The 13,397-nt window shown below is 39.2% G+C and overlaps 1 protein-coding gene across 1 annotated transcript in view; it reads right to left on the bottom strand.

Moving 5' to 3' along the window:
* Nucleotides 1-13,397, bottom strand: part of UHRF2 (ubiquitin like with PHD and ring finger domains 2) — a 499,671-nt gene that overhangs the window by 112,821 nt on the left and 373,453 nt on the right. The window contains exon 8 of the mRNA XM_053702563.1: nucleotides 9,266-9,389. Within this exon, the coding sequence (XP_053558538.1) occupies nucleotides 9,266-9,389 (124 nt within the window). The remainder of the gene's footprint in view (nucleotides 1-9,265; nucleotides 9,390-13,397) is intronic.

Here is a 13,397-nt window from a genome sequence, read left to right as displayed (position 1 = left end):
TACATAGGCTGCTGTAGGTATTCAGCTACCCATAAATAAAGTGACGAAGTCGCACAGGTGTAAAAATAAAGAAAATGTAGATTTTATTATTCAAATGTTAAAAGCATAAGTGCACTTTGGTATGTAGTAACACTTGACCCCCATAAACACGCAAAATTACTCTAACCGTTGTACCTGGGCCAGAAGTGACATTTCGGGTAGTAAAAGTCAATCACAGTACAGAAATATCAGGAATTTGTTTTTTCAAATCTGAATAACATAATATCAGGTAGTATAACCAGTAACATAGTAATCTCGGCACTTTGCCTAATCATAATAAATATTACATTATTATCCAGTATATTGCTGTGTCGAGAATACTAAATGGCAATAATAAATTTCAATTGTTAAGATTTTTGAACACCTGCACTTATCTTTATATCGAAGGGCCATAACATCACCCAGTACAGGCTAGGGTGTACGTGAGAGGGATGCAGTTCCTATGTTGTTAAAAAAAACTATAATAATAATAATAAAAAAAAAAATCATAATAGTGTGAATACTTAATAATAACAACAAACTCTAATTATCAATTTTCTTTACTTTTTATATTATTATTGATTAGATATGAAGATATTGTTAATTAGGTATGAAAAAGCCAATCAAGCTAGGTATTCTATTTACAAAATGCATATGATATTACCCCTAAAATAAATCAAAGTCCCAACGGGTATTCATTCCCAACAGTTAATTCGTCTTAAGAAGAATATCCAATAAGCATCCCTGCACAGTAATTTGCCAAACCTATTACCCCCTCTTATTTGCTTGTATATGGTCTATAGTTTATACCTGTCCTCAAGTAGCTGTATCAGTAGTATATTGATCCCTATGTAAAGCAAAATGCTTAGGAACTGATATTTTTAGCAGGGTTACTTCTAAGTCATTGAGGTGCTCTTTGATGCAATCTTAGCATTCTGCTAGAGCACCCCACATATTGTCAGAAATATTACAAGAGGTAAGAAACATATTTTTAGACATACAGTCCAACCTGAATTTTACATTGTATGTTTCCCCTGTTTGATCAGACTTAGAAGTATCACTCATTTTGATATATTCACAAGTCTTACATGACCTTCTACCACATCTAAAAGTTCCTTTCTTACTTAGCCAGCATTCTTTGGTATTCTGATTTGTTTGGCCAAACTAATAGGTAATTATTAAACCCCTATAGTTGGGGCTCTTCTTGCTAAGTACATAAGAACTTGTGAGATGGCTCTATCTAATGGGGAATCTGTTTGTAAGATATTCATGTTTTTTTTATATCATCCACCACTTTTTTTTTATACTGATTGCTATAATTTATGGTGATCTTGATGTTTTTCTTTTCAGTATCATTTCTCTTAATACTTATTTTTCTCTCATTACTAAGTAATTTATTTTGGTTCAGTAATCTTACTTTTTTGCTTGTATTCAATAGTGCCATCCTATCGTATCCTATTGGTTAGCCTATCCAATGAATGCTTGTCAAACCCATCAATGGTTATACAATTGCCCAAGAGGGTGGATTTCCTCAAATCTCAAAATGGAATTTCCCGTAATCTCTTTCTAGAACAATTCAACATCAATTTTTTGCAGTACTATATTACCTTTTTAGTGTAACATCAGGATATTTAATTTCAAACTCTTGGTATTCCAAGGTAAACTTCAGGTTGCAATCATTATTAAGCCACTTTACTATCACTTTAACACTCATTATTATTCAGCCCCTTTACAAACTGATCAGCCTCTGTTTCTTTTCCCTGCCATACAAGTTACAGAAGCCGTCTATGTATCTGATACATCACTTCTGGCCCAGATAAAACTGTTAATGTGAGGTGGTTTGAATGCGGATGACTTTTGCATGAAATGACAGCTGTCTTTGAGAAAGCTTCAGAGGGTGTGTTTGTATGTAGCAACGTTTGACCCCCATAAACTATAAGTTCACTTATGCTTTTAAGATCGGAATAATAAAGTTAAATTTTATATATCGTCGTAGAAAGCGCACTCTCACCTCCTTCAGCATCGACCAGGGTGCTGGCAAAGTAGTATTTATATCCAAACAGGCACGCACTCTCTGGATTTGTCTGATGAGGGGTGAGATCCCCAAAACGTCACGCGTCTCTTTGAAAATTTAATAGCACTTTAAAAAAATCCAGAGAGAGTGTGTGTGTGTGTGTATGTGTGTGTATATATATATATATATATATATATATATATATATATATATATAAAGTGTGTGTGTCTATATATATATATATATATATATATATATATATATATATATATATATTTATATATATAGTTTTGTTTTTTTTGTACACCTGTGCACTTTATATATGGGTAGCTGGATAACTACAACAGCCTATGGAAGCTTCATTGTTGTTTCTTGTAAGCTTACATATGCTCATTGGCTGAGCGAATGATGATTATGGCCTTTGAAACGGCCATTGAAGCAGGTAAACTATATCTAAAAAATACATTTTGGCTGTGATCTACTTATTGCAAGATGACCGTTTCCCATTTTTTTAGTGTATCAAAGGGAACAGTTCCGTAAGAAATATTTTGCATGTGTGGGGAGAGAGCCTTGAAAAGCGGTTTTGAAGTGTATGGAGTGCTCTGTGTCCAGTGATGTTTTAGAGGTTGTCCCCATATTTGCCTCAGTGAATGAGGGAAAAGGCAACAAAAATCCAAAATTTTGCAGAAATCTTTACAGCAATGCAGTGAGACAGCCTTTGTTGAGGTTGGAGTGATTAAACTGAATACAACTTATTGGAAAGCGATTTTAAAACCTTGTCCTGATGATATATCTCTCCTAAGCCCCAACATTCCAGAATACACTCAAAGTCAACTGCTATTACCACCAAGAGATGGACAATACTGATATAAATTTGTCCATGGTGTGCAAGTATAAAAGAAAACATCTTATTTATTGTTCTGAACATTTTAAACTGGTATAATGATTCCAAGAGGCGGCGACAGTCACATCTCAGGCAGAACTGTACATCTTAACTCCAAAGAGCTTCAATGTTGTGAAAATGAAACGTTAAAACAAGGTAACAAATAACTATAAAAGGGTCACATTTTACACTATTATTAAATTATTCAAGATTGGTACACAATTATTTCACTTCTGCTGTCAGCAGTTATTTGAAGAAAGGCAAATGCAGATTTCCTCCATTTAAGTATACTAATCTATAGCTGCTACTGAAACAAATGCATGACCCAGAATTGATATTGTTTAGTATTTCCTAATTATTGTATGTTTTTTTTCTGCTTTATAATACAATGGTAATTGAGTATATGCAGCTGTGGAACACTTCTAACCAGATGTATTATGAGTACAAAACAACAACTTCTTAAATTATGCTTACCTGATAATTTTATTTTCTTCTGAACGGGGAGAGTCCACAGTTGCATTCATCACTTTTGGGAAATACAGAACCTACCCACCAGGTGGAGGCAAAGACACCCCAGCCAAAGGCTTAAATACCTCCCCCACTTCCCTCAGTCATTCTGCCAAGGGATCAAGGAACATTTGGAGAACTATCAGGGTGAAAAAAGGTGCCAGAAGAACGAAGAAAAAATAATTTAAGGCCGTCCACAGGAAAAACGGGCGGGAGCTGCGGACTTTCCCCGTTCAGAAGAAAAGAAAATTATCAGGTAAGCATAATTTAAGTTTTTCTTCTTAAAACGGGGAGAGTCCAAAGCTGCATTAATTACTTTTTGGAAAACAATACCCAAGCTTAGAGGACACTGAATACAAACGGGCGGGAACAAAAAGGCGGCCCAATCTGAGGGCACCACAACCTGACACAACCCGGATTCCTGATAAACTACTTCAGCAGAAGCAGGAAGAACAAAAATATAAAAATAGGACAAGGTAACTGCCCATCAATTAGAACCATAAGGATCCCAGTTAGAGATCACTCTAAATTCTGGACTCTACAGAGCACAAAAGCCTCTGAGGAGACCAAAGTCCCACTCCATAGAAGCATACAAATAAAAAACCCCTCCTGCAAGAAAACGGGATAAGGGAGGACAACACCCTGACCATAAGGAAGAACAGACTACCAGTGGGAGGGTGTACTGCAGACAAGATAAACCCTCGACCCACTAAACTCCTAGAGTTAAGACGAGGAAAACTACCTCAGGAGGAGCCAACTGGAGAAACGCAGTAGACCAGATACTTCCAAATAGAAGGAAAAACGAAGAAAAACAGGAATATTCCAGTAAAGAAATTCCCAGGAAAAACTCCATCTCTCCTGAGAGAGAAAAAGAACCGCACCAGCAAGAACAAGTAGCAGGGGAAACAAGCCTGCTACTGAACGCCAGACAGTTCCAAGACTATAAAATCCTGAAAATAGAGGAAACCAACATGCCAAGTCAAGGACTAGGACCCCAAACCAGGCACCAGATCAAGACAAAAAACCCTGTGGAACAACCACAAACTTACCTGGAAATGAAATTTGCACCAAAGATGATGCATGCCATACCCCCATGGGGTCTTGAGCTCTGATTTCACATTATCACATTATGTATCCAAGTGGTAGTCCACTCAGCCCCAAAAAGGCCTTCAAGATAACACCCACAAAGTCTGAAGATGAAGGAAAGACCCCAAAAGAGATCAGAACTCCAAGATTGAGAGATATGACAGTCTCGAAAGATCTGTCTGGATCAACCCTCAGAAAACCTACAGCTCAAGGAATAAACGGTGAACTCCTATAGGTAAACGGCAAGAGAGACTGCAGAACAATCCCCAAGATCCCCTTCAAAAGAGACAGCAAGAACAAAAAAAAACCGGTCTCTAAGAACCTAGTCTCCGCAAGCAAAAAACCGAAGGACTACCCCAAAAGGCAAGGGGAAACAAAAAGCATAGCCATCCTCAAAAGTGGAGAGAAACACTGGCGAAAGAAATCTGAAAATCAAACAATCCAATTCACAAGGAGTACCCCTAGGGGGGGACACCAGGTACTGGAGATCTCCATGCAGTCATCTGATCCTTCCCTCTTGAAAGGGAGGACACTAGTTTATGTCCAAGGACTTCAGGAACTATAAACATACTGCCATAGCAGAATTCTTAACCCCAGCAAACCACGTAAGTAATGCAGGGACTGGCTAAGATGATATAACGTAGGACCAGCCTGATATCAAGGATAGAAGGGCCTCCAATAACTTGTGGTAAACAAGAAAAAACAACCTCGGAACTAGAGGGAAGCACACAGTACCCAAACAGGGCCAGCCTGTTGTCAAGGATACAAAATGTCTGATATAACCTAAACGAACAGAGTGAACCAGTATGCAACCAGGACCAGCCTGCTGACTAGGGTACAAACGAACTGTTCAAGGGTTAACCGAAGGTTCTAAACCTTAGCAGGTCTCTACTAAACAGACAGACAATAAAGGCTCAAAACATTGTCTTAACATTTTTATTTAATTATTGTATTTCTTTTTGTGACTTCCGCCAAAAGCAACAACAATCGCAACCATACATCGCTAGTATCAAAATCACAGAAAGAAAAAGTTTAAGTAAAGGAAAGGTACAACAGTCTTGAGCTCTGGAAATAAAAGAAACGCATCCTAACCGGATAAAAAGAAGTAAGGCCGCACCCGCAGGTGAATGCCAAGAAAAGGAATAGAAACACTAACAGGGCCAGTCTGTCAGAGACCGGATTCCTCAAGAGCTTATAACTGGGAATAGATACACAATAAAGACAATTAGGAGTATGATCCACATTCCTCCAATCGTCTAGCGTTGTTCGCCATCAGAATCAGAATATTGAGGATCCGGTGGCAATTGAAGAGTGAAGTCCTCCAAAGCCTCCAGTATCTGCCTCAGCAGTACATGCAGGCGCGTCAGACTGACTCCCCCAGAGGAAAGGCCTGTCTTACCTGGCACCCCGAGTAAAAGAGGACACGGATAAGCTCTACGCTGGCCCTCAAGAAGTTGTAAATGCACCAATGCCACCAATATGGCTATGTGCAACCGAGCAGCAACCTCTGGTGGAAAGAAACCTCCTTCAGGAGAAGGGGTAACGGTATTTGGGACAACTGCCTGTGTAGGAACATAAAAAAAAACAAGGAGCGCACCTCATGGGACACAGAAGAGCACATGGAACATAAATGATTGGGCTGGACGGGCAATCTAAGCAAGGAACAGAATCTGAATCCGAGAAAAATCAGAATCCTCCATAACTTGACCGGGCAAATTTGGACAAAAACTGGCAACTCACACCCCCAATGGATGGGACACTCACCACCTCCTATAACCCAGACAAGTAGAGAACAGACCCTCTCCACCGACACTCGGGCAAGAATACGGAAATAGAGAACAAAAACGTGACCACTCCCGGTCACGAGGTGCAACCCACAGGCCAAGGAAAAGCACGCCAGTCCCATCAAGAACTGCGTAGCTCTAAAAACCTATATGTTCCGTAAAGGCCATGAGCCCCTACACATAAGCAGACAGAATCACATAAACAAACATGATTAAAGTCTCCCACTGTTCAATAACCCCCCTCAGGAGATATTAACCCTAGATTCCATAAAGATAAAGGAGTCCCAATGAGACTCTGTGTTCTACCATTACATTATATTCCCTACAGAGAAAGGAAAATGAAACGATCTTAATGGAATCTGTGTCGTGGAACAGTAACAAAGTCATTCAAGTTTGACAGATAGTAGCATCGCTTCTGACATGGACTTGAGTGAAGAAAAGCAGGCAGCGAAACTAGTCAACGCTGATTGCTTATGGAGCTGTTAATATTAGTCGGGATGGTTTTGCAGAAAGACTCTCCCCCTGCATCTCCGGACTCTAACTTTCATCCATGCTCTCACTAAGAGGCTGACAGGACTACTTAAAACTTCCATCCCATCTCAAAGAGTACTACCCTCCATAAGAGACTACTCCATAATCTTCCGACACTTCTCTGCCAACCTCCTGTGACGAAAGGCAAAGAATGACTGGGGGATGAGGGAAGTGGGGGAGGTATTTAAGCCTTTGGCTGGGGTGTCTTTGCCTCCTCCTGGTGGCCAGGTTCTGTATTTCCCAAAAGTAATGAATGCAGATGTGGACTCTCCCCGTTTTAAGAAAAAAAAAAGTAGGAAACACATTAAAAAAATAAAATCTTAAGAGAATTTTTTTTGATGACACTGGAAATTATTTTTACATGCTATTTTATTGTTAAACTTGTTTAGAAATTGTGCACTGAAAGCACAGCATCTTACAGAAAAAACCTACAAATTTTTTTTCTCAAAGCTGGAACAAGAAGTTCATTGTTTCTTAAAGAAAAGATCAAGTAACCTACAAGATTAAAAAAAATAACTTTATATCCTGCTTAAAATTCTTGAGTGAACAAACAAATATTTAAAATAGGCAAACAATCAAAGCACACACAAAAACAAATTATGCTTACCTGATAATTTAATTTCCTTCTGTATGAGGAGATTCCACGGCCTCATTCCTTACTGTTGGGAAATACTGAACTTGGCCACCAGGAGGCGGCAAAGACACCCCAGCAAAAGGCTTAAATACTCCCCCTACTTCCCTCATATCCCAGTCATTCTGCCAAGGGAGCAAGGAACATAAGGAGAAATATCAGGGTATAACACCTTGGGATGGAGAGACCATTCCTCCGGATGAAAGGATGGGCTGTGAAGAAAATCGGCTTCCCAGTTGTCCACACCCAGACTTGGGCTCTGGAACCTCTAACATAGACAAAACTTCCTTCAGCAGAAAGCGTAAATGCTCAATCCTAAATCTAAAGTCTGGTTCCTCCACAGCTGGAGGTTTAGAGGCAGCAGATTCTGACCCAGAAAGAGCACCCTCTGAAGTATCAGATGCCTCTTCATAATCGGATAATCTTGTATCTGATAAATCCAGTAAGTTAGTAGATGACCTTTCTCTTGCGCTTAGCAGGGAGAGGTAAAGCACTAAAGGCCGCAGACACTGCCGTTTGTAACTGCTCAGCAAAGTCTGGTGGTAAAATAAACCCTCCAGATGGAGGATTAGAAGTGCTACGGGAAGCTGCATGTGTATTAGGATATGACTGTAGGGTGCGCACCTCAAGGGACGGAGACTCCTCAGAGGTGGACGGCTCAGTGGTATCAAACATATTAACTTTTCTTATATCTTTGACATGATTACTATATCAAGGCATGTGGAACATAATTGAGCAGGCAGGTATACCGTGGCCTCTTCACAATATAAACAGGTATCAGATTTACGTAAAGAGGGAGTACCCTCTAAATCATCAGAATCCTTCATAGCTTGCGTAACAAAGCAGACTATTGATTACTAAGAAACAACGAAACCTTTATACCCCCAATGGCTGGGGCACTTACCATCTCCTATGACCCAGGCCAAACAGAGAAACCACTTCTTCTCCAGTAAACCGCACGATCAGGAAAGAGGAAATAAGTGTGACCACACCCGGTCATGTGGTGCGCAATGCAAGACCGCCCCTGCTATACTATTAAAAAAAGTGCGCCAAGCCTATCAGGCTGCGCAGCTATCAAAATGAAACTGAAAACCCTGTATGTTCCAACATCTGCCTGACCCTCATCTCACACATGTCGCAGCATAATCAAATAAACTTATGTGATTAATGCCCACTGTTCAATAATCCCCCTCCAGAGATATTAACCCTTGATTCCATACAGATAAAAGGAGCCACACTGTGACCTCATCTTCTTGTGTTATCATATGTATTTTTTTGAAAAATGAAACGATCTTAACGGAATCTATGCTGTGGAACAGAAACATACTCTCAAGTTTGACAGTCTTGTAGCATCGCTCCTGACATGGACTTGAGTGATGGAAACCGGCAGTGAAACTCGTCAACACTGATTGCTTAGGAGCTGTTAATACGAGTCTGGATGCGTTCGCAGCAAGACTCTCCCTGCATCTCGAGACTTTAACTTTCGTCAATGCTCTCACTGAGAGGCAGACAAGACTACTTAAAACTCCAGTCCCATTTCGAAGTGCAGATACCCTCCATAAGGAACTACTCCGAATCTTCTGACACTTCTCTGCCAACCTCCTGTGCTGAAAGGCAAAGAATGACTGGAATATGAGGGAAGTAGGGGAAGTATTTAAGCCTTTGGCTGGGGTGTCTTTGCCTCCTCCTGGTGGCGAGGTTCAGTATTTCCCAACAGTAAGGAATGAGGCCGTGGACTCTCCTCATATTAAGAAGGAAATAAATATTACTTCCCAGACACATATACATGGTAATAAAAATACACAATGTACCTTGCCCCAGTCTCTCTGGCTCTCAGTGCTTGCTGAAGGCATTTTCGCTTTCTTTTTACTCTGCTTGAGTTTTTCGCCAGCTTTTACTACTTCTGTGGCATCATTTTTACAGGAAGGACAATACCTAAGATAACAATAACTGCATGTAAATTACTTTTCCTAGGATGACAGGATTTGTGGCAAACGTTTAGAAAAAAAAAATGTAAAGCAATTGTTTTATTTTTAAAATTTTCAATACTTTTTCAACATGGAGGTATGATAAAGATTTATTTCAGCTAGATCATAAACTATTGAATATTTCTTATTAATGACAGTGAGATAGAAAGAAAGCACGTTGATATGTTTATTAGCTCCAGATATACTTCCCTTCATCATTTAATAAAAAAAGATTTTGTGCACATACTGTATGTGCAAAGAAAATTATGATTGCAAGCCCACATGGTGAGTAGTGTCAATCAGCAGTTTTAGGCAACATATATATTCAACTTATCATAATTTGTAAATACTAGGGAATACTTTTTCTTAAAATACCAATTTTATCATTTCATATCTCCATGGAAGACAGCTCATTAAATCCAAGAACCCATGCTGTAATGGTGATCAACAAATCTAACCTGGTGCCCAAAGATACCCGTCTGCTGCATTCTGAATGAAAACAGTAGACTGGCCTAACATTACTATGGCTGGACGGGTCTCAGATCACCATTTATCTCAATCCTCAGATGTACAGGCGCCTAAAATGCCAGTTCCCTTTACTTTAAATGTAACTGACTGGCTGCTCTCCTCCTCGTCGTCCCTCCTAATTTGTGATTTAGCTGCATGGCACTGACTACCTCAGAGCTCTTAAATGCTATTTGGAAGCTACTTGTATCATGAGGTTTTTTTATTTTTAGGATTTAAACAGAATGTCGGAATTGGCTAATTATAATAAATAAGATAAATAAAATGTAATGTTCTAATCCATTACACTTGTCTAGGTGAACAGTAAAGCCAGAAGAAAAATTAAGAGCTTTAAAAGGAACATGAAACCAAAAAATTATTTAATAATTTAGACTGAGACTGTAGTTTTAGTTAACTTTCCAATTAACGTCTATCATGAAATTTGCTTTGTTACCTTGAGATCATTAGCTGTAGGAGCAGCAAATGTGAGTTGTATGAACAACTAGTAGCCAATGTCAAGGCATATATGAGAAGCCACCAACCAACAGCTAGCTCCCATTAGTGCATTGCTGCTCCTAAGCTTACTGAAGAGAGCAAAGCAAATTGGATAATCGAAGTAAATTGAAAAGTTGTTTAAAATGGAATGCTCTATCTAAATCCCAAAGAAGCATTTTGACTGTAATGTCCCTTTAACCCCTTGAGTGCTAACGACGGCTCTGAGCCGTTGCAGAGTTTCTCACTCAGGTGCTAACGATGGCTCTGAGCCGTCGCTAGCACTCTCCCACCTTGAGGGAGATCTGGGGGCTCCCACCCGCTCCTACCCCGGCGATCGTGCCTGTAGAGTGATAGGCATCGCCGGGGCTTCCATTTTGCGTGATGACGTCAACGTGCAACTTTATGTATAAAAGACAATGGACAAAATAGGGAAAGGGGGCATGCTGCTTAGAGGCATCTAAGCAGCTACAGACCCCCAAGACCCACCATTGGAAAGGTAATCGACTAACCTTTCCAATGGTATAAGTCTCGGGGATCTGAAAAGAAAAGAAAAAAAGTAAAAGAAAAGAAAAAAAGTAAAAGAAAAGAAAAAAAGTAAAAATGTAAAATTAAAAAAACCCTCAAATGTGCTTAGCACCCAGGTGGGAAAGTGCTTAGCACTCAAAGGGTTAAAGGCAGAGTATCTAAAGTCAATAGGTTTCCATTGAGGAATAGGATGCTTGAAGACGGGAAACACCTGCAGTAAGACATGCTGGACAAAGGTGGAAATCCCCTTCAGCACAAGAGATTCTATAGCTATTTCCATGTCCTATCAAGCACACTAGACAATAGTTTCCTTGCAGTGTAGTTTCTAGAGCATAGCTGTTATGGATAATAGATTTTGCCATACAAAGGAAAGTAGAAAACAGGCTTGTACAGTGCACTTGGTGATCACACTACTTACATTTGCTTAAAGGGCCACTAAACCCCAAAATTTTCTTTCATGATTCAGACAGAGAATACAATTTTAAACATTTCAATTTACTTCTATTATCTAATTTGCTGCAATCTTTAGATATCATGTGTTAAAGAAATAGCAATGCACATTGGTGAGCCAATCACATGAGGCATCTATGTGCAGCCACCAATCAGAAGCTACTGAGCCTATCTAGATATGCTTTTCAGGAAAGAATATCAAGAGAATGAAGCAAATTAGATAATGGAAGTAAATTAGAAAGTTTAAAATTGTATTCTCTGTCTGAATCATGAAAGAAAAAAAACATAATTTATGTAAGAACTTACCTGATAAATTCATTTCTTTCATATTAACAAGAGTCCATGAGCTAGTGACGTATGGGATATACATTCCTACCAGGAGGGGCAAAGTTTCCCAAACCTTAAAATGCCTATAAATACACCCCTCACCACACCCACAAATCAGTTTAACGAATAGCCAAGAAGTGGGGTGATAAGAAAAAAGTGCGAAGCATATAAAATAAGGAATTGGAATAATTGTGCTTTATACAAAAAAATCATAACCACCACAAAAAAGGGTGGGCCTCATGGACTCTTGTTAATATGAAAGAAATGAATTTATCAGGTAAGTTCTTACATAAATTATGTTTTCTTTCATGTAATTAACAAGAGTCCATGAGCTAGTGACGTATGGGATAATGAATACCCAAGATGTGGATCTTTCCACACAAGAGTCACTAGAGAGGGAGGGATAAAATAAAGACAGCCAATTCCTGCTGAAAATAATCCACACCCAAAATAAAGTTTAATGAAAAACATAAGCAGAAGATTCAAACCGAAACCACTGCCTGAAGTACCTTTCTACCAAAAACTGCTTCAGAAGAAGAGAATACATCAAAATGGTAGAATTTAGTAAAAGTATGCAAAGAGGACCAAGTCGCTGCTTTGCAAATCTGATCAACTGAAGCTTCATTCCTAAACGCCCAGGAAGTAGAAACTGACCTAGTAGAATGAGCTGTAATCCTCTGAGGCGGAGTTTTACCCGACTCAACATAGACAAGATGAATTAAAGATTTCAACCAGGATGCCAAAGAAATGGCAGAAGCTTTCTGACCTTTTCTAGAACCAGAAAAGATGACAAATAGACTAGAAGTCTTTCGGAAAGATTTAGTAGCTTCAACATAATATTTCAAAGCTCTAACAACATCCAAAGAATGTAACGATTTCTCCTTAGAATTCTTAGGATTAGGACATAATGAAGGAACCACGATTTCTCTACTAATGTTGTTGGAATTCACAACCTTAGGTAAAAATTCAAAAGAAGTTCGCAACACCGCCTTATCCTGATGAAAAATCAGAAAAGGAGACTCACAAGAAAGAGCAGATAATTCAGAAACTCTTCTGGCAGAAGAGATGGCCAAAAGGAACAAAACTTTCCAAGAAAGCAATTTAATGTCCAATGAATGCATAGGTTCAAACGGAGGAGCTTGAAGAGCTCCCAGAACCAAATTCAAACTCCATGGAGGAGAAATTGACTTAATGACAGGTTTTATACGAACCAAAGCTTGTACAAAACAATGAATATCAGGAAGAATAGCAATCTTTCTGTGAAAAAGAACAGAAAGAGCAGAGATTTGTCCTTTCAAGGAACTTGCGGACAAACCCTTATCTAAACCATCCTGAAGAAATTGTAATATTCTCGGAATTCTAAAAGAATACCAAGAAAAATGATGAGTAAGACACCAAGAAATATAAGTCTTCCAGACTCTATAATATATCTCTCTAGATACAGATTTACGAGCCTGTAACATAGTATCAATCACAGAGTCAGAGAAACCTCTTTGACTAAGAATCAAGCGTTCAATCTCCATACCTTTAAGTTTAAGGATTTCAGATCCGGATGGAAAAAAGGACCTTGCGACAGAAGGTCTGGTCTTAACGGAAGAGTCCATGGTTGGCAAGATGCCATCCGGACAAGATCCGCATACCAAAACCTGTGAGGCCATGCCGGAGCTATTAGCAG

Source organism: Bombina bombina, chromosome 2 (assembly GCF_027579735.1).
Source record: "Bombina bombina isolate aBomBom1 chromosome 2, aBomBom1.pri, whole genome shotgun sequence".
NCBI lineage: Eukaryota > Metazoa > Chordata > Amphibia > Anura > Bombinatoridae > Bombina > Bombina bombina.
The sequence above is the reverse complement of the archived record's forward strand: the minus strand, read 5'-3'. Positions and strand labels throughout refer to the sequence as shown.